Consider the following 22594-nt stretch of genomic DNA (forward strand, 5'->3'; position numbering starts at 1 on the left):
GGGGAGAGAAGCATCTTGATCACTTGAGCTCCTTGGAAGGTAGAATATTAACAGTAATAGTAATATGCATTATATACGCACTATTTTATATAGAGAGAATGATTGGGTTATATCCAACTAAGTTCTATTCAGAGTAGACCCATCTGTGGAATATGCTCCCCATTGAGGTCCACCTGGCACCTTCTTTGACATCTTTTCAGCACCAGGTAAAGACTTACCTTTTGCCCCAGGCATTTGATAGACTGAAATGATGTTGTCTGTTACTATTTGCTGCCAAAGTTTCCTGTGGCTATGTGGGGTCTTGTTGTTCGATTATTTTGTTGCTTTACCTTTTTTATATATAGTATATGTTTGTTTTTGTTTTTAACAGCATTGTAAATTGCTTGGAGACCTTCAGGTCACAAGCAACGAATACATCTAATAAATAATGATAACAATCATCCTTGTTTAATCAGGGCTGGGCTCCCCACTTTTAGCCTTGCCTCCTGGGTCACATCTTTTTCCAACCACATGTTGCATGTGGTTGTCTGCAGAGAAGTCACAGAATGTGAGCATCTCTGGTTGCGTGGGTCTCCTGATTTCATGGGGCCCCTACATGTCAGAAGCTGCTTGCTGCTTCGTGTTTCTTGTAGGACAACCATGCAATTGTTGAAGGAGTGCTGCCACTCCTAGTTAAACATAGCAGTGCTCTGCTCATGAATATTGTTAAGCAATCGATTGTAATACATGTAAATGAATGAATTGTTGGAATATATGTGGTTCAACTCCAACTTGTGGGTTGAGGCTGCATGGGGTTAAAAAGGGTAGCTAGAGAGACCTCTTGGTTGCTAGGCTATACCTGTCCTTTTATCTCCTGCTGTCTCTTCCTTCCTGCTAGACTGATATGCAAAGGATGTTGATCACAGTTCCTTCCCTCCTTCTTACTTCTTCTTTCTCTTGTGAGGGAGAGCAGACATATTCCTTTTGTCTCTCCCTCTCCTCCAAGCATGAGGGCAAGCACTGGGCTCAATGTTTGCAGCTCCAACTTAGCTAGTTAGCTAGATATAGGACTCTTTCCTATCAAGTATACTTCCAGAATAAAGTAGTTATTTCTTATTTTAAAGCTTAAAGTCTCTGTCTGACTAATTTGCAGGGAAGGTATAATCTTTACCAAGGATTCAAACACACACATAAGCTCGCCCAGAACTCTCTGTTACCAGCATCGCAACTCTCCAACATGAATGTCCAAACATCATTCAGTATCCTAGGTTTAATTGGATACCTGCAAGCACCTAGCAGAGATTAACCCAGTTTGCAGTCTTCGTCTTCAGACTGTCATTCCCCTGACAGAGCTCTAATGGCTAGAGTGGTTTAACAGCCAGCTCCTCTTCCCAGAGAATTGTAGGGAACAGGCATCTCCCAACAACTCTCAGCACCATTCACAAAGTACGCTTCTTTGGGGGAAGCCATGACTGTTTAATATGGAATAAATGTCTGGTGTGGATGTGGCCTAAATGCAAGGCTTCAACATCCTGCCTAATTTTTGTATTCCCCCTCCCCCCATTTCCTCTAATTCCCCTTTCTGGAGAACTTGACAAGTTATGCACTATTTTGTGACATTTTGGCTGGTCCTAATAAAGGTATTGTCCAACTATAGATTTTGGAGGGTCCCCCCCCCCCCGATAGACCAACATAGCTGCCTTTGATTTTTTTTAAAAAATTATCCCCATGAGTGAGTCAATGAGTCAGTCATTCCCAAATATTGTTATGCAGACAAATAAGTTACTGTTTCTTCACTATAATTTCTATTCATTTTATCTTTATATACATACACATAAATGCCTGTGTTCTGTATGATGTATACTTTCATAGACCACACACGTGTCTTTCATACATTTCTTCTCTTCCCTGAAAACAAATATAGGTTTATGAGTTTCTAAAAGAAATCAAAATCAACTTTCATTGTAAAAACACACTGAAGTAAATCCCACTGATGTACTGTAGATTAGATCAACTTGCAAGTTGAATCCAAAACATTTTTATTTTGAAATCCAACAGATACAAATAGGATTTCTTTCTGAGTCACTTTGGGATCTTTGTGTAAGGCGAAATGCACTTTCTTGAAATCAGCAGGACATGTCCACAGGAAAATATTTAGGATCAAGGCACCAATGTACAAAGTAAAAAGTCCCAGGTTAACTTTGGATCTTACACAATGGTGGTAAAAGCATTGTTTTTTGGTAAAAAAATGACCTGCCACTACTCATATCTTGATAAAATGTGCTGTGGGTGCCAGCACAAAATGGCTGCCATGGGAAGTTCCCCCCGCCCAAAAGTGCTAGTGTCATCAAAAAAGTTCTGGACAAAAGCAACTTTGTGAATGAATTGTGCATCCACTTTTCACACTTCTGGTATAAGGGGCCTTGTGTTTCACCTTCGCTAAAAGGAGCCTGTTTTGGCACCAAGTGGCATACAAATTAATATAATAATAATAGATTGAGAGCAGTAGGGTTTGTTCAAACCATGAAGACCTTGGGTTTGTTTAAAACAAAAGGTTTTAAAAGCCTGGGTGAATGTTTTACCTTACATGGAAAAGTACAAAGGCAGTGGCAAGTGAGCCTCTCTGGGAGGCTATTCTATAATTGGGGTGCCAGCACTTAGAAGGCCCTCTCTTCCGTACCCACCTGCGTTGGTAGTGTCACATGGAGCTGGGCTTCAGAAGAGGTATGCTTTAAGACGGGTGGGTAGGATCTGCAGGTGTTTTTAATATCTGACAATGGGGTTATCACTGTTCTTTTGCATAGCTTTTGCATAATAGTTTTATGCATTTTAAAAAAGTTTGTTAGTTGCCTTGAGCATAAAAAGAAATAACAGGTGGGGAAACCTGTGGCACTCCCAATATGGCTAGACTCCAACTGTGTGTTGGAATTGCTTTTAAGATGTTTTTAAGCTTTTTTTTTTAAAGATGTTTTAATGTGTTTTTAAAGATGTTTTAAAGTCTTGTGTTTTTAAGATGTTTTAAAGTGCTTTTAGTGTTTTTGTTTGCTGCTCTGGACTCCTTCTGGGAAGAAGAGCAGGACATAAATTTAATAAATAAATAAATAAAAATAAAAAAACTGCCAGCCAGCATGGCCAATAGGTAGAGATGATGGGTGTTGTAATCTAGCCACATTGGGGGGGGGAGGCCGAAAGGGTTTTGGTAAGGGTTCAAATCCCCACTGAATCATGGGATTCTCTGTGTGTCTTCACAGCCAGACCTGGTGGTTGTAGTAGTAGTAGTAACATCAACAACAAACAGGGATAACACCAGGGAGATGACAAGCAGTGTAGGATAAAAATTATAAAGTTAAGTTTGCTGTTGATTGGAGCTGTTCTCTTTCTTTTCTTCTCTTGCTTGGAGCTGTTTCCACTGAAGACCAACGTGTGGGAGACTGGAGTTATTTCAGCAGAACCTTTTGCAGCGCCCCCACTGCTATGTCTTGCCCTTTTCCTGCTTGTAAAGGAAAATCATCTTGTACGGAGCGACTCTTAGCAATGACTTGATTAGCTGGCATTGATTCGCCCCTTCCTGGCTGACAACTCACAAACAGCTCGTCAGTTTCATCGAGGGGGTGACAGGAATGGCTCCTCCCTCCTCTCTAGACCTTTCTCAGCGGAGTGAATTTGCGAGGGCTGTCTTGAGCCACCGCCGCCTCCTCTTCCTCTCCCCTCGCCCCCGCTCTAGCTGATGCGCTGTCTCTTTGTGTCGCTCCTAGGCCTGATTGTGTTTGTTAATTAGTTGCTAACAGCATCGTAATGTGGGCCTTGACGGATAAGCAAGCCATTAGCACCCGGGCCTTGCGATTTACATCACTAGCAGAGCGGGGGCGACCCCTGGCCCAGCCCGGGCGTTGTAGATTTAGGCCGGCGGAGCACGCACAGCTAACGGACTAGGAAACAGCTCAGCTTTCGCCGGGGACCTTTCATTACTTATTTCCTAGTCACAACACAGACACCCCCCCCAACTGAGGACTTTTTTGGGGGGGGGGAGAGATGGTGGTAGAATCAATCTCACACTTTACTGCCGCTTTGATACATCTTGTTGGAGAATCCCTGAGTTCACTTATACTGATCCATGCACGATTTTGTTTATTTATTTAATTTATAGCCCGCCCTTCCTAGTATGGGCGATTGACAATCTGCACCGCAGAGAGAAAGCTGGTAACTCTTCAACCAACAGAAGAAAACACTGCCATCCTTTGGCATGTTCATTCCTTAGTCAGTCCCATTCGGTCTCCCAACTAAGAGTAGACCCATCGAAAGCAATGGATCGACGATAGCCATGCCCGTTATGGCTTAACAGTGGATACGCCCCGTTGTGTTCAATGGGGCTTACTCTCAGTAAAGTGTACACAGGATTGCAGCCTGAGGCAATCCCATTCAACTCTGCGGGAGTTATTTCTGATCAGATAGGCACATCTCCTCACACTAAATAAAGGAGCCCCCCCGAAGACTGGCCTCCTTCCTCTGCTCGCCCCCCCCCCCTTCGCAACTCCGGATGAGAAATATTTGTGTCCGCGTGTTTTTGATGGCATCGGCCAACTAATCGCTGCGATTAATCAATTCATTTCATTGTTGCAGTGTTACATGTGCATTCTAAATCGGATTTTATCTTTCCCTCGAGGGGAAGGCTATTCAGCGCCGATGGCGGGGTGGTTAAACCCACCGATTTACATGAATTGCTTTCCAAGCAATTCATAATTTACCGGAGAGGTTAAGTTTCACTAAGTGGCCTTAAAATATCGACCCGTATTGAGATGTAGAACAGCCATTTTAAGCATCCACGCTGAAGTTAGTTCCACTGATTTCTATGCATGGGATCAGTCTGTAATCCAAGGGAATCCAGGGCAGATAAAATAACACATAGTATACATTAATAAATGAATGGGTTAGGACGACAAATGCTGTGTTGAATCCAGACATGGATAGAGTAGACCCACTGAAATTAATGGAACTTAAGTCACTTTGATTTCAATGGGTCTGCTCTAACCCATGGCTGCAATCCAACCCATGTCTAACCAGAAGTAAACTCCACTGGGTTCAATGGGACTTACTCCCAGGTAAGTGTGTATTGGATTGCTGCCAAAGTCTGGATCCAACCTATTGGCATGAAATAAACTATCCATGTTTACGTGGGGGTATGCTCGACTGAGGTCGATGAAGCTTGCTCTCACTCACGTAAGTGCGTGGCAGATCGCAACGTTAGATATTTTCTGAGCCACGATTGATCTCCAGCGGCGAAACGATCACTTGCAAGCGTGGCACAAGCGCCCTCTGAAACAAGGGCTTATTATTGGTTTAGCAGCCCTTAACGAAGCGTATTAAAAGACAGACGTGCAGGACACTAACATCTATGCTGAAACTAATAGGAAGAGGGGTCTCTGCTAGACCCTATTTATTACGTTTAATAATATATATTTGTACACCGCTTTGATCATTAACAGGAAAGCTGTTTAGAAATGCTGCAGTAAAGACTAAATTAGCCACGCGACTCTAAATCTGATATTCACTTTGGGACTTTTTTTTAAAAAAAAAGGTCGGATATGACACAACTTTCCTCGTTTCGTCCATTCTTCTTCTACCCACTTTCCTCACACAGGTATTTAAACGCGGGCGTTACAGAGAGGCCATCGAATATGACTAATGGGGCAATGCCAGGAGGAACATAGATGAGGAGGGGGGCGGGGAGGTGGAAGGGAGATATGTCGCCGTGAAAACTCTTGCCGATTTTCTATTTTTTTTAAAAAAATCCTTCCCCTCCCTTCCCCCCAAATCATCGCTCGATTCTGGAGTATTTAGCACCTTCGGAATAAGAAGGTTGGAAAAGGCAGAGGATTTACTCTGAATCTGCCCCCCCCCCGGCGGGGCTGCATGCAGCCCACGTCCAGGCACACACACGCGGACACTAGAGACAAGCGACTCACTCCGCTCTTCAGAATCAGAGCCCCAAAGCCGGAGAACGTGCAGAGGTGGAAGGAGAGTCAGTCTCGAAAGAACCCTCCCCACCTCGTGCCCTCCGAAACGATCCTCTCTCCCATTTACAAGCTCGCTTTGGGCATTCCCAAGGGTCCCCTTTCCCTCTCTGTACCCGCGGCTGCGTTACAACCGGCGCCGCTCCTAACCGGCAGCCCGGGCCACTTTCGTCTCACTCACCGCTGCCTTCTACCAGGCGACACCGTTATCAAGTCAAAGATGCCCTTTCCCAGAGGCGGCCCCTGGGACTTGTAGTTCTCTCTTCCACTGCCGTCCATGCGCCGCCTGCAGGGAGAAGACTACGTTTCCCAGGCATCCACCCTGCTGTTCTCCCCAATGCCACTGGCGAGGCCGAGCCGTCAATCAGGTGGCGTCACTGGTGTATGTAGAACGCCCGGAGATCCTTTTTTTTTTCCAGGGTCAGCGCTCCTTTCCCTCCTCGCAGGGGTGCAGCTCATATTAAGCGCTTCAGGGAGGGTTTGTAAACGCAGGGCGGGAGACAAGTGTCATGCGGGTGGTTCGCCTCGCCGAGGAGCAGAGCGTCGGTTGTGCAGCGTGAAGAGGAGGGTGGGTGGATTTCTTTATTTATTTATCCCTTCTTCGTTTTCTTTTTTTGGAGAGCTGCTGCTGGTTTATTTTCTTGGCCGTTGCTGCTGAGGATCTGGAATGTTGCACGGGAGATCGCAGCCAAGCTGATCGCCAGCAGCGCCGAAGGCGGCGAGCCGGACAGGAGGCAAGGCAGGCAGAGCTGGCTGCCGCGCTCGCAGGGCGATGAAGCGCCGAAAGCTGGCCGTGGCTGCCGGCTTCTGCCTCTCCTTCTTGCTGGGCACTTTGCTCAACGTCTTCTTCATCCCGGCCTTTGATCCCCAGCAGCAAAACGCGGGGATCACGCACTCGCTGGCGGGCTCGCCTCTGGACGTGCCGGGGGAGGTAGAATACGGCGGCGGCGGCAGCAGCAACAACCACCGCTGGGACTTAGCCCGACAGATCCGAGAGCGCTACGAGGAGGTGTTGCGCTACCAGCAGCTGCAGCCTCGGGAAGCCGCGGGGGCAGCCGGCGCCGGGTCTCGCCTGGCGATGAGACCCCTGGAGCGACGGCTCATGGACCTCGCCCCGCAGCGGCTCTCCTCCAACTCGTCGCCCTCCACGGAGCACAGCCCCAAGCTGGGCAAATCCAAGGTGCCTTCTTCGGCGGATGTGGGCAGCTCCGGGGCGCCCTGGGACCCCCGATCCGAACTGGACCTCTCTCTCGGCCCGCTTCGGCTGGGATGCCGGGACATCGGCAACGTGACCAACGTGCATTATCTGGGCTCTGGCTACACCAAGTCCGTCTACAAAGCGGTGCTCAACCGGAGCCTGGCGGTGGCCCTGAAATCTGTCGATTTTGGGGGGCACGACATCGACAATTGCGTCAAGCTCTACGGGTCTTTGGAGGACTGTTACAGGCTGGCCTCCTATAAGATTATTAAGGAGATGGTCCTTTTGCAGAGGCTGCGGCACCCCAACATTCTTCAGGTAAATAAGGGGGGGTCCCCGGTCTGATTAACGTCTGAAAAATATGGAGGGAGTTGAGAGATCGAGTAGACCAATATGATAAAGCTTTTTTTTTTTACGAGATCATGACTTATTTATGGGCAAAATGGCATTAAAACAGAAAAGTGACCTGGGGGGGAGGGGGAGCGATTGTACTGCCAGTCCCGGAGGGACATAAGAACATAAGAAGAGCCTGCTGGATCAGGCCAGTGGCCCATCTAGTCCAGCATCCTGTTCTCACAGTGGCCAACCAGGTGCCTGGGGGAAGCCCGCAAGCAGGACACGAGTGCAAGAACGCTTTGTTTTACCTCTAGAATCGTGATTGTTTTAGTCGGGCTCTCTAGGAATGGGTGGGCTTGTAGAAGCAGCGAGGGCGAGCTGATCCTCCCCGACGTGTCAATATAGGGAAGTTTCCCAGCGAGGCTGGCCACGTGCGACCTCTGGGAGGGATTGCTCGCACTCCGCTCCAAGCTGAAGATGGGACGTAGGTGTTGCAAACTACTCTGGATCGAGTTGTCTGCCGACCGATCCTAAACGTGTTTCCTGCGAAAAGGTTCCCTTACAATCTGTGGTGAGCCGAGTTAGACGTCAGACGCGATCTCAGCCCAAGGCCCAGCTAAATCTAGATTTAGATCTAGACGCGAGGCCATTTGGGCCCCCGGTGCTAACACACTTCATTGGAGAGTAAATTCTTTCCAGCCAGATGATTTCGTAAGAGGTCTCTGACCTTGCATCCAGGTAAACCTGAATAGTGGGATCAGGAGACGGGTTCATGGTTTGGCTTAGACTGTTGCCCCGATCCTCGACACCTGGCAGTGTCTACTCAAAAGTAAGTCTGACGGAGGTTAGTGGGACGCACTCCCAGATAAATGCGTCCCTAAATTTGCAGCCCTAAAGATCTCCATGGAGTCTGCTTCCTTTTAGGATCCTTAACGTTCCAATGAAATCTGTGTGATTAATTCTCAGGGTGTAGTCCTAAACGCACTTACGTGGAAGTAAGCTCCACTGACCTCAATGGGACCGACTTTCCAATAAACATGTGTAGAACATGCATTGTTCCTCCATGTGTCTGGGGGTTCTAGATGCTAGAGTCATCTGTTCTGGTAGATTGCCCCTAAACTGCGGAAATTCAAATCCAGTGTGGGAGAAGTTTGGATAAATCATAGAATTTAGGCATTTTTCTTGTGCTGAAGAAGGCTGTGAACCTCAGCGAGCCTAAACTGAAAATGATCTCATGGGTTTAATAAGATCTCGCCTCCAGAAAAAAGAGAAAAGTGAAGGGCCATAGCTCAGGAGTGAAACATTTGCTTTGCATGCAGAAGGCCGCAGGTTTGATTCCTAACACCTTCAGGTAGGGTGGGGAGAGAACCCTGTCTGAAATCCTGGAAAGCCGCTGCCGGTCAGTGTAGACAAAACTGAGCTAGATGGACCAATTATCTGGGCTCGGTATAAGACAGCTTCCTTTGTAGGAAAGCTACTGAAGGACAATAAAGGTATACACAGCTGGTGTGGTGACAGTTTAGAGGAAATTCCCTCGAGGTCAGAACCTGTAAAAGGCTGGAGTTAACACAGAGCTTGTGATCTGGAAGAACGTGGCAGCCTGATGAGGAGTGTTGTGTAGCTTGAAAATTACACACTAAAAAGCTGGCCTGAGAGCAGACCATGAGGGGGTGGGAAAGAGTAAAAGGACATTTTGTAGTTGGGTCTGGACAGGGAGACCCTTTGCCTTTCCTGCCCGCTTTAATTTTTGGAATGAAATTCTGAACCAGACCTGACTGTGGCAGTTCCGTGTAGTGCCACAATCATGAAGACGTGTGTGTGTGTGTGTGTGTGTGTGCGCGCGCGCACACGCTCTAACTGCGGAAGGGACCCGAAGCTGAGAAGGAGAGACTCTCCAGCCCCCCCCCCCCGCTCATGTCTCTCTGAGCTGGAGAGGGGAGTAGGAGAAAGCAGGAGATGAGAACAGCTTTCAGCAGCTCCTGAAATGTTAAACTGTTCAGTCCACTCGGTGTGAATCTCCTCGGAGATGAGAGAGCCAGGGTTCACAGCTTTTGTCAGGTCTGTTCTCTCAGCGGTGTGGTCCACAGTAGGAGTCTTCCTGATGCCTATTGCAGCAGAGAAGCCCACGCGAAGGACTAGCGCTGTGCACTTGCCTTCATTAGGCGGGTCTATTTGGCTGTGGCAGAGGAGGTGTTATGGATAGGGTTCTGTGTCTGTTTAGCAAGACGTGGGACCTTGATAAGATTCGCCCTTAATTCGTAGCCATTGTGACTAATTTTGGAACCAGTGTTTTTAGAACCGGCAGTGTTTTTGCGGGTGCCTGCAAAAATTAGGTCTTCGGGGCAGGGACCTTTGACCTTCTGTTCTGTACATACAACCTGAAACCAAATATCTATTAGTTGATGTCTACTAGTAGTAAATACCACCCGACATGCTCCAGGCCCATTTAAGCACCTTCACACTTCATTCCCTCTGCCACTGCGGATGAATTAAAAACATCCCTAACTTTCTCCCATGGAAATCAATCGGGTTTGAAAGCACTTAAGGTTGCACGCCTGTACCCACTTATCCGTGAGTAAATCCCCCTAAACTTGATGGGACTTGCTTTTGAGTAGACCTGTGTAAGGTTTCTCTGTTCACTCTGGCTGGATCCTGTGCCTCAAGTGGGCAAGGCTCGTGTTTTACAGCTGGCATGTAGACCTCTGCTGTATAAGCACATTTCTAATGCAGACATGACATGACATAAGCTGGTGCTGGTGGTGGCCATTTGTATCAATTAATAGACTATGCCATCTTAATGCCGCTACAAATCCATTGCAGAACATCAGTTGATCTGTCAGGGAGGTGGCGATCTGCAAAGCAGTTAAGCAAAGGACCTGGCTTTCAATCGGCTTGGGTGCCTCTGGGAAGCAAGGGACCTCAGTCATGGGATCTGTTTGGAAGGACCAGGCAGGCTCCATGACTTCGACCGGGTGTGTGGAACAGGCTGAAATTCTTATGAACGCCTCATTGCTTCGATCCCCAGAGAGGGAGAGGTGGCGGGGAGTCGGGAGGGGAGATGGCTCACTTATGGGCGAGGGAGATCTACCCCCTCCATAAACAGCAGCCAGGGGAGGAAGAGGTCTCTGTTAGCAATTTTGCATTCGGGCCTCTCCTTTGTTGGGAGCACATTAAAATGGTCTTGTCAAAAGTGCAAACAAAACCATGGATGAAGCTTGACAGCTAAAGGTTCTCTCCATCCTCCTTGATGTTTAAAAACTACTTGCAAAAGCTTTCTCTATCTCTAGAAATGGACGGGCAAGTTCTTCACCTTTGAGACTGTCCACAACATCATATCAAAGAGAATCACTCTGTATCCTCCTTCCCTTCCCTTGACATTGTTGGGCTGTAATCCTGTGCCTGGGAATCATCCCCATTGAATTCAGTGGGCCTTCCTGCCTGTAAATCCCCGTTCTTCGGAACTATCCCAACTAGCTCCCAAACAGGCGACGGAATCCTGTTTATAGAGGCTCCTTTTTCAAGTCCTCACATAACGGGCCACTTTTAAGTAGCTCCACTTTTTAAGAAAATTAGACTTGTGCCTAAAACAAAAGCCAGCCTGTCTTTGGGAAGTAAGTCCCACTGATTTGAAGTGGGCTTACTCCCAAGTAAGCATGTCCAGGATTGTCAGCCCTCGAGAATGTAAGGGAGGCCAATTTATTGTGGCTCCAAGGTCTCTTCACACACACACCCATCACCAACCAAAATCCGATGACTTCAGCCCAAGCTGTAGCCATCTCTTTAAGGCCTCTTTAAGGACTGTGCTTGTTAACAAGAGCTTATGCATGCTTTTCTCTGTGTGTGTGTGTGGGGGGGAGCAGAATTTGGCTGAACTCGTCATACAATGGAAACCCAGCTTCTATCAACAGCCAGTCGTTTAGCCTCTCTCTGTAGACACCCAGCCGCTGGGCAGAGAAAAGATTTGTTTTGAGAGAGTCTCTTCTTTTAGGCCCATGAAAATTAGAGGAGGCGCAATGAATTCTGTTCCCCTTCTGGGTAATTCCTTCGAGCCTGTCTATGCCTACCCCCCCCGCCTTTTTTTTGTGATCAACCGCCTGGTGGGAAGAAGTCTGAAAAGAGAATCAAGGGCCATCTAGTTATCTCTTTTCAGAGCCTCCTTCTCTCGCCTGGTCAATTATGACTTCATGGATTAAGTGCCACCCCAATTATATTTCATTTAAATAATCAGAACCGTATTTGCAGATGGGGTTTAGATTGCTTTGGCTTGCTCTAGAGGCTCAATAAAGCTTGCTCAAATGGGATCTCAGTGCATTAGAGGGAAGGTGGATGGGAAATTAGAAAAATCACTGTCTTAATTCAGTGTCATTCTGAAAATTGTGGTGTAAGCAGCGGGCCTTCACGTGTGGTAAAATGCAAGCACTCAGTGCTTGCTAAAGCATTCTGTGCAAAGCATCTGAAGAAAAATGAAGCTGACAGATCTAGCCAGATATGCTTGTGGTCCCACTTCCCCAGATAGATCTATTGCTGCTCTGAGCTGTTTGACATAGCTTTTTGAGAAGATGTTTGGGGGTGAGGCCCGGGTGTGGCTTTCACCTTTATGTATCCAAAATCAATATATTTTAGAACCAAAAATAGGATTTCAGTCTGCTTTGAGGTTGCATGGTGCTACAGATGTATTCTCAATACTTAAGTGTGATTCCTTTCTGTCTCCATAACAAGCAGCAGCCTGTCAAAGACTCTAGAATCCTACAGAAGATTGCTTAAGAGCTCTTATTTTTAAATTATTTATTAAAGTTCCAACCCCCGACCCTCAAATCCATTGAAGATTCTAGAAACCTGAATTTGTTTGGTCCCTGAAGGATTTCATTCCGTTTTGGAATATTGCTAAATCAGGTCTCATTCAGTTTGTTTGAAAAGGGATTTTATTTTTCCCTGAGCTGGGCTCCATTCTGGGACTTTTGAGGTGGATTTTATTGGCAAGTTCACTAGAGCCGTACTGGATCAGACCAAAGAGCCATCCAGTCTAGCATCATGTTCTGAATGATGGGCAGTCAGTCTTCTGTTTTAATTGCTGTGGTTTTTTAAAATGGGATTGTTATATTGTATATTTTAATTATGGTTTTAAAAATATTTTAATGTTGTGTGACTAGTCCTTAGGTTTTGGAAGCTGCTGAGAAGCCTGTTTTGGCATTAAGCAGCATTTAATTAAATAATACTAATAATACTGAAGGTAACAACCTTCCTTGATTATTTCCCCCCCTTCCCTCCAGCATAAGGAGGATCCTCTAAACCTGGAGGCCCCATTTAGGACTGCCATACCAGTCTACCTGTGCATTAAGATCTTAAGAAGCTACTTTATCCTGAGTCAGACCCTCAGTCCATCCAGCTCAGTATTTACACTGATTGTTAGCAGCTCTTCAGGATTTGAGATCAAGGATCTTTCCGAGTCCTACTTGCTCATTGAACCTGGCTCCTTCTGCATACAAAGCAGATGCGCTGCCACTGAGCTATAGCTCTTGCCATGCCTTCTTTGGAGGCTGCCCTCTGGGTGCCCCCGCCATCTGAGTGTGGTGTGTGACAATTGGAGACAGGGCCTTCTCAGTGGTGGTGTCCTTGCTATTGAAAAAAGGTTCACCTGGCACTTACTCTGTTATCTTTCCAGTGTAAGGCAAAAGTCATTTTTATTTTTCCATACCCTTTTAAACAGTTTTACTTTGGTTAACTTGGGCTTTTTTTGGGGGGGGGGATAAAGTTTTAAATGTTTCCTCCTTTCCCTGATTCCTTTTATTATATCTGTTATAAAACTGCCCTGGGAGAAAAGCAGGATATAAATCTTATAATATAAATTTACAAATAATTCTAGCCAGGCCTGTAGCCAGCCTAATAGTTTGGGGGGAGGGACCAAAAAAAGGAGGGCGGATTTTTCTGTAATGAATTTAATTATATTTTGTAAAAATATTTTAGGGGGAATGCCCCCAGTGCCCCGGCTGTGGGCCTGATTCTAGCTACAGTGGGTATTAGCCATGGATAGGGCCTTCTTCCGTGAATTTCTCTGATTATACCCCCTCTAAGTCTGTGGCCAGGACCGCCATAAATTTAATTATGAATGCATTGTGTGAGAATTTTACTTCTCTTCAAGAATCTTAAATCTGATTTCATCCTCCACCCTCTAAAGTTAAAAACGGCAAAACCAGCCTCTCTTGGTGACTTGTTCACTGATCTCTTTATACAAATTTCTGGGAAAGCTTGAAACTCCATCTCTTGGCACCCCCACCTCAGGCCCTTCTGGCTTCTGATTTAATTTTGACAAGAGTGGACAGGCTTTCTAAATAAACCCAACCTGTTTAGGCGAATTTCCTAAAGCAAAGCTCTTAGTGTCCAGAGAAAGTGTAGAGAGCTTTCAAGAACAGAAGCTCATTTTCCTGTTGCTGCTTCTTTGAGTGCAGGGAATACACTGGAGACCCCCCCATTCTCCCACTCTTTTCTCCAGCTCAGCAGCACATCCATCTACAGTGAGTGACAGGTTGCCAAGGGCCTCCAAAGCATTCGTGAATTAGCCTATTTATTCATAAATAGCCCCTTATTCTGGAGCAGCCTGTAATCTTCAATCGGAAATCAGAATGCATGGCTTGGAAACTCAGAGTATATATACAGGATCACTTAATGCAAATGATTTATCCCTTTTAAGCAGTACTGGATCCGGACAACCCTGTACGTGAGTCTTAAAATCCAAGCAGCATATCGCCCTGCACAGCAAAAATATAATAGTGAATTAAGTGACAAGTTCACATTCTCCATTTTTGATTCAATAGGGAACATGCCATGACAGACCTTGCTGCGTCGAACCATGCCTGAAACGTCCAGGCTTGATTACTGCAACACCATTTCTGTGGGGCTGCCCTTGGAGGCGACTTGGAAGCGTCACCTGGTGCAGATAACTGTGACATGCTTTCTGAGAAATGTTAGAAGGCATTAAGCCTGCTCTATGCTAGTTAGCAGTTTGCCCCTGGGCTCAATTCAAGGTGCTGGTTTGAACTTTGAAGGCCTTGCATAGTCTGGGGCTTTTGTACGTCATGGATTGTCTCTTTCATGATACGAGTCCACTCGCCTTTTGAGCTCCATCAGTGAATTTAATTGTCTGGGTTGTCTTTATTTGCGGTAAGTAAGAACAGTGGTGCCTCAGAGCAGGGTATTCTCAGTGGCAGCTCCAAAGTGCAGAATCAAAGCTGATGGAGATTAGCCTCGTTTCCTCTTTGTTTTCTTTTCATAACTGCTACAAGATGAATGTCTTTAGGTTGACTTTTGGCTGAAGTCATTTTCTATGGCAGTTAGATTTGGTGATGGGATTTTTTTGATGTTGTATGTGTTTCTGTTCGTAAACATTTTAATAACCTTGGTTTAATAATAAGGGTGTTCGAAAGTCTAAAATGGCCAACTCACTTTGTAGAAGAGTAGGAGTCCCACTGACTGCCACCAAGGCAGTTAAAGAGGAGGTAATTTTAGGGTTAAACTACATGATACATTAAATTGAGGATGGCCAAATACAAAAGAGGTTGGGGCTCCTGCACCTTGAAGAGTTGTGAAGAAGAGGGGATTTCAGCAGGTGCAGGATCTATCTGTTGCTGGGCTGTACCATTTCACTCTGCAGGGGTGTATGTGTGAAACGGTTGGGTACTCCACCAGATACAATACTCCCTACACAGATGCATACAGATTTGGCCTGTTCTAAGCTAGCCTTTCCCAAGGTGTCCTCTGATCGGAGTACTTTATGTGAGGGAACATTCAAACATCCCTCCCCCAGAATGCAGTTTCTCATGAACCTGCCCAGCAACATAGACCGTGTGACTACCTCTTTCTGATCTTAGCAGAGCTTGGAAAAGTTACTTTTTTTGAACTACAACTCCCATCAGCCCAATCCAGTGGCCATGTTGACTGGGGCTGATGGGAGTTGTAGTTCAAAAAAGTAACTTTTCCAAGCTCTGGATCTTAGCATGGATTAGACTTGGCAACCCTTTAAATCAGGAGTGGGGAACCTGTGGCTTTCCAGACACTGTTGGACTCCATCAGCCCCATCCAGCATGGCCAGTGGTCAGGGATGATAGGAACTATAGCCCAACAACATCTGGAGGACCACAGGTTCCCCATCCCTGCTGTAAATACTGAATTTCACAACCCTAGAAAAAACACCATGTATCAATAGGCAGATACTGTGTCTAAAACAACAAGCACTATCCCAAGCACTACACCTAGCACACTAACTGCCCTGGTGACTACCACCCTTGGGTGATGTGCCATCCCGGGCCTCTTCAAACTGAATGTCTTGCTTTCAGTGGAAGTGGGCTTTCCCCATGGAGCAGATCTAGCCCTGGAGATGAGCTTTCCCTGTAAATCTCATCCTGCTGACAAGCTTGAAGTGTGGCTTGTAAGATAACAACCTTGTCTTTGACTGTCTCAGCCTTTCCCAATCCCTCTCCTGTCTCTTGTCACACAGTCTGCTTAGGTTGTGTTTGTATTTCTAAAGACATCCTTTCAAAATGCTTGGTGTACAATGCATGTTAATGAAAGTTTATGAAAAGCATTTGCTCCGTTATGAAGGTGGTCCTGGTTAATCTGGGCAACAGATTTTTATTTTGTAATTTTTTAAATTAATTATTTACAGTACCTTGCCCTTCCAACGCAATGAATCTTTGCCTTTGAAAGAGAATTGGAAATGGTGGCAGAGGAGGACAGGCAGAAATAAGGCTGTGGCACTCTGCAAATATGTACAAACTAGTTTTGTTTTGAATCTGGGTTGCAGACAGGCAGCTAAATGTTGGCCAAAGTCTGCTTTGGACTCTTCTTATTTTTAAGGTAATAATAGCTAGTCAGTGGGTGAAAATGAAGTGGATGTGCTTTTTCTGAGGGTTTTTTGTTTTGTTTTTAAAAACTCGTTTAGCAGGATATAAATAGAATGGATGCATAAATTCTTCAGAACAGCTGTTTTATATATAGGAAAATGTGTTTGATTAATTAAGATGTATACACTGAATCAGCTTAGATTTCTATGATTGAATTATGGCCCTAAAATGTAGGGGAGGGGGTGTTCTTTAAATTAAAGAGCCATTTGAAAACCTCCACCATGTTTTTTGCATCACATCTCCAACTTTAGGAGAGCAAATGTGCCAAATAACAACACTAGAAGAGTCCTGGTGAATCAGTGCAAAGGCCCATCTAGTCTAGCCTCCTGTTCTTCTAGTGGCATTCCAGATGCCTCTGGGAAGCCTGCAAGCAGGGCATGAGTGCAATAGTGCTCTCCCCAGCAACTGGTATTCAAAGGCATGCTGTCTCCAACGCTGGAGGCAGTACTCCACCATCATCACTATGATTGATTGCTAACCATTGACAGCTTTATCCTCCATGGATTTGTCTACAAACACCTTTTAAAGCCATCTACCCTGGTGGCCATCACTATACCGTGGGGTAGCAAATGACAAAGTTGAAGTCTGTGCTGTGTGAACAAGTACTTCCTTTTATCTGTCCTGAATCTTTCCATATTCAGTTTCATGGGATGTCCCAGAGCTCTTGTATCATGAGAGGGAGAATTTTTTCTCTCTGTTCAATTTCTTTACGCTGTACATGATTTTATATACCTCCATAATGTTTCCCCTTACTTGCCTTTCTTTTTCTAAACTAAAAAGCCCACACCTTTCCTCAAAGGGGTGTTGCTTCAGCCCCATAGAAGTGAAGCAGGCATTAAGAATATCAGAAGAAACACCCAACACAAGATGAAGGGACATGGTGGGAGAGTTTGATTGTGGAAGACCTTTCTTGTTGATGTCCCAAAGGAAACATATATGTAGGAAAAAACCATGAGGTATCTTTCCCTTACATGATGATGGTAGATGATGTTATGTTAGGGCAGCCTTTCCCAACCAGTGTGCCTCCAGATGTTGTTGGACATTGCCAGTGGTCAGGAAGATGGGAGTTGTAGTCCAACAACATCTGGAGGCACACTGGTTGGGAAAGGCTGTGTTCGGGTATGTGTTCGCTTTATAGAATATTTCAACCTGCCTGTCAGTTTCACATCCTTTACCCTCTCACATCAAGTGTTTTTCTTTTTCTGTGCCAGCCATTGTGATGAGCAGGTGCAGATCAAAACGGGAATGTAGCTTGGTCCGGAATGAAGGGAGGTGGAGGAGTGTCTCATTAAAGCTGATTTAATAATGAGGGGCATTTGAAAAAGGGAGAGATCTGGGTCACTGACTTATTGTATCTGAAGATCTAGCAGCCCCACTAATTGCTTTGCAGTCCTTCTGTGTCAATCCTAGTGGCTGATGGCCTGTCCATCCCTTTTGCCTATAAGCAAGGAGGGAAGGAGAGAGGGGATGGACTCTGCATTTTTGTAAAGCAGGCATGTTCGTGGATTGATTCCATACCTTCCCCCTCCCCAGTCTGGGGAAGACGGAGAAATTCTTTCCTGGTAACTACAGTAGCTTAGCTGTTAATTTCAAACAATGGCTCTGATTGTAAAGAGACAATAGTGATGTTTGATTTACTGTAATCAAACATAATTATAAGCCTCATGTGTCGGCACAAAGGCTCAGCCGGTCATAAACAGCTCCTCTTCAACAATTCTTCTTGTGATGTTAGAGCCAAGTGGAAGGAAAGTCAATTGAAACTGACAGGAGACTTTGGAAATGAGGTGCATTTCTGTTAGGGTTCTACTGTTTTACTCACCTGCTGGAGCTCTCTGGGTTTGTATAGAGATCTGCCCAGCCATCTCGCTTCTGGCCAGTGAAGATTTTATCAGTGGGGTCTTCTGTGTATGTTGACAAAAATTGGCTTTTTGGCTCTTACCGATTCATCTTGGCAGCCCTAGATAGTATACAATACATCTGGAATTTTGCTGACATTTTTTTAAAAAATTGAAAGAGATTTTATTGAAATAGTCATTTTAAGAGGAAGGGTCGTAGTTCAGCTGCAGAGCATTTGCTTTGCATGTAGAAGGCCCCAGGTTCAATCCTTGGCATCTCCAGATAGGTAAAGGAAAGACTGTGTCTGAAATCCTGAAGGGCTGCTGCCAGTGAGTGTAGACAATGCTAAGCCAGATGGACCAGTGAGTCTGGCAGATTCCTATGTTCCTGTGATAATTTTTTTGTGCGTGTTTTTATTGGTGCAGTGTTGAAAGCCTCTTTGGGGTACATTTTTGTAGAAAAGGAATTAATAAATATGATAAATGTTTATTTTTTGAATCTGCCAAGAAACTCAGACACACAGATACAGACACACACACACACACACACACACACATGCACACACACAGAGGCCCAATCCAGCCACAGTTAGACTTTTTTTTTAAAGGATGCAATCTTATACACATTTACCTAGGAGTGAGACCCATTAAACACAGTAGGATTTAGTTCTTAGTAAACATGCATAGAATTGCATCGTAAAGTTGATTTCATTGGAAGAAATTTAAACACCTAGAACCATCTCTGTCACTTGAGGCTCAGGTAGCCTCGGTGGCATGGAGTGCCTTCTACCAATTTTGGTTGGTGGCCCAGCTACGGCCCTATCTGGACAGGGATAACTTGGCTTCAGTTGTCCATGCTCTGGTAACCTCCAAGTTAGATTACTGCAATGCATTCTACATGGGGCTGCCTTTGAAGATGGTTTGGAAACTGCAGCTTGTGCAAAATGAAGTGGCCAGATTGGTAACAGGGACCAGACGGTTTGAACATAGAAAACCGATTCTGGCCTGCTTGCATTGGCTGCCTGTATGCTTCTGAGCTTGATTCAAGGTGCTGGTTTTAACATATAAAGCCTTACATCACTTGGGACCACAATACCTGATGGACCGCTTCTCCCAACATGAACCCACCCATACACTACGCTCAACATCCAAGGCCCTCCTCCGGGTGCCTACTCCAAGGGAAGCTGGGAGGCTGGCAACAAGGGAGAGGGCCTTCTCAATGGTGGCCCCCAAATTATGGAATGATCTTCCTGATGAGGTACGCCTGGCACCCAACACTGTTTTCTTTTTGACACCAGGTCAAGATTTTCCTCTTCTCCCAGGCATTTTAGCATGTGTTTTTAAATTGCTTTTTAAAAATGTGTTTTTAAATTTGTATATTTGTTTTTAATGTTTTAATTGTTGTAAACCGCCCAGAGAGCTTTGGCTATGGGGCGGTATACAAATGCAATAAAATAAATAAATAAATAGTCTAAAGGCAATCAAAAGCAGTTAAAAGTCTTCAGAGGAGTTGAACCATACTCAGTATGATATCTGCCCATAATGATGTGGGTCTCTAAATTATTTTCAGAGTGGGCATGGATTGTGGAAACCAAGATTGGAATGCTGTGTACTGGTAGCTGGTTTCTTGTTGAAATCAATCAGATTATGGTTGCAGTCTTGTGCACACTTACTTGGGAGATAGCGCCAATAGAGCATAGTAGAATTTACTTCTGAGTAAGCATGCACAGGACTGTAGTGTTGAACAGCCTTCTGTGCTTAGGATTATAGCTCACGTTAACAGGGTATGAAAACTAGACATTACCTTCTGCTCTGCTCTGTGTTACTGGAGCACAACATATATGTATTTTATTTATTCATTTATTTGAGCTTATATACTGCTTTTGTCATGAATGACCTCAAAGCAGTTTACATACAAAAAAATAAGTCACATCATTGCAAATTATAAAACAGATTACAAATAACATCACAAAGTTTCAGTAATAAAATCACAATATAAAACCATAATATATCAGCAATATCAATAATAGAACCACAAAAGCAATGCTCCAAAACCATAACCACCCAGAAGCAGAGAAAAGAGGTAAATTTCCATCAGACAGTGGACTCACAACAACAGCATGGCCATCCATGCCTCCAGAACTGTGTACACCACTTCTGCAGTGGCAGCTGGTGGCTCTGGTGGCAGTGGAATCCGTTCTGGGTTTTAGTCTGAACTGCTGAAGCACCTTGGATAGCTCCTTGAAAGTTTGGACTAAAACCCAGAGCAGTTGCCACTGCCATGGACCCATCAGCCGCCACTGCACTACAATGCTGTATCAATGTATTGATACAGAACTTTACTAACAACATCTGGAGAGTCACCGGTTTTCTCCCCTCCCCATCCCTCCTCTAGCGAGAAATTACTAAATGGGAACTTTTCAAGAACTTTGTTTGGGCATGAACAGACTATTGTTTCCTGTTTTACTCAGTATTAATTAACTGAAGCAATGCTAGGATGATTGTGTTGTCCTCAATGACTGTTGTGAACTTTCAGTGTGCTTACTTTGCAAACATACAGACAGGGCTGTCGTTGTCCAGGGTCTCGGGGTGTGTGTGTCTTAGACCCTTTAATTGTTTGGGAGCAGGGCCCCTATGTCTCTAGCATCCTAGGAGCCAATCACCATGAAAGGGGAGTGTGTTAGACCCTGAGAAGAGCCTTCTAACATGCTTCCTTTTCCCGCTTATTGGAGTCAATCACAGTGAAAGGAGGTGAGTCAGCCACTGAGAAGACTTTTTCAGTAACTAATGCTCTACCCTTTTATGCTGATTGGCTCCTAGAAACATCTGTTGTTGCCGGAGAAGGCATTAACAAGGATCTCATTCTCAGAGCAAAAGGAAAAAAGGGTGTGTGGCTGTGACTATCATGACAGGACTCTGCACTTCTGAATTTGCCACTACATTACTGCATGCAGACTATTGTTGAATTGTTACAGATTGCTCGTTTTATGTTTCATTGTCATTTGACTCCCACTGTTTATAGTTCCCATGCAGAAACTCCCCAAGGTTCTCTAGGATGTGGAATGACTTAAACCATTTTGTCTACCATGCTGTATGCCCTAAAAATAAAATCTTATTCACAGGTTTGCCTGCACATGTAGGGCTTAAAACAGGGGTAGGCAATGTGGTTCCCTCCAGATGTTGATTGACTACAATCCTCATAATCCCTGACCATTGACCATGCTGGCTGGGATGATGGGAGTTTGTTACCCTGTGGCTGTACATGCTGCACAGGCTTCTACAGAATCCAAAGCTGTGAGCACACACAATTTTAGACTTTGTGTTTTCAACTTCATTTTTAAAAAGGAAAAGAAGTAAGTTGTGTTCTAGTGCTCTTCTGTATCCTGCTGACATGGGAGTGAGTGCAAGCAGTATTTACACAGCTGACTGATCAGACAGGCTGCAAAGGAGGACGAAAACAGAGGACACCTCAAAGGGGCAAAGAGATACAGTGGACCACCTATTGTCCAACGCATTGCAATTTGTCCCCAAGGGTGACTCTACATAAGAACACGGGAAGGGCCTGCTGAATCAGGCCAAAGGTCCATCTAGTCCAGCAAACTGTTCTCACGGTGGCTAGTGAGATGCCTATGGAAAGCCCGCAAGCAGGATCTGAACATTATTCCAATTGAGATCTTCTTTTTCTCTTCCACACCACCAATTTCAGTAATGGGGTGGGCTATGCTATGAGATTGTTTTGATTTTCCTTGAAAAGTATTGACCCAACGTTACTCCTTGACTTGAAATGCATTGAGCAATCCATTGCTTTCCACGCAGCTTTTGGGGCCTCCTTCCTTTTCATCCTACGTTTGGTGCCTTCCCTACTGTAATCCAAACAAGTACAAAGGTGCTGACGTAACCTAAAACAGAGTGGGGCACTTTTTTCAGCCTGCGGACCGCATTTCCTTCTGGGCAACCTTCCAGGGGCCACATGCTAGCCGGAGGCAGGGCCAGAGGCAAAAGTGGGCAAATTAACACATATAAATGCTGCCTCTGTACAGTAGGTGAGTTTCTGCACACATTTGCACACCCTTCTCTACCCTCCATCTAGGCATTATGCTTCATTACAGTTCAGGGACACATTCCAGTCTGGCAAAAGAAGTCAACCAGGGTGCAAACAAGGGGGCAAAAAAACTCAACGAGGGTGCAGGGCCAGTGAGGGGGATTGGTATGTGATTAGGGAAAGGGCATGGCATGGGGAGAAATATATAAAACCCATATTTTTTTAAAAAAAATAGTATTGTGATATCATGCATAAGAGTGTTATTGAACCTGGAGATCTTGATTCAAATCCCTACA

General features: G+C 45.2%; 1 protein-coding gene across 1 annotated transcript in view; it reads left to right on the forward strand.

The window, feature by feature from the left end:
- Positions 1–6472: 6472 nt before the first annotated feature.
- PKDCC (protein kinase domain containing, cytoplasmic) overlaps positions 6473–22594 on the forward strand; it is a 70959-nt gene continuing 54837 nt past the window's right edge. The window contains exon 1 of the mRNA XM_061625359.1: positions 6473–7506. Within this exon, the coding sequence (XP_061481343.1) occupies positions 6763–7506 (744 nt within the window). The 5' untranslated portion in view covers positions 6473–6762. The remainder of the gene's footprint in view (positions 7507–22594) is intronic.

Source organism: Rhineura floridana, chromosome 4, assembly GCF_030035675.1.
Source record: "Rhineura floridana isolate rRhiFlo1 chromosome 4, rRhiFlo1.hap2, whole genome shotgun sequence".
NCBI classification, from domain to species: Eukaryota; Metazoa; Chordata; class Lepidosauria; order Squamata; family Rhineuridae; genus Rhineura; species Rhineura floridana.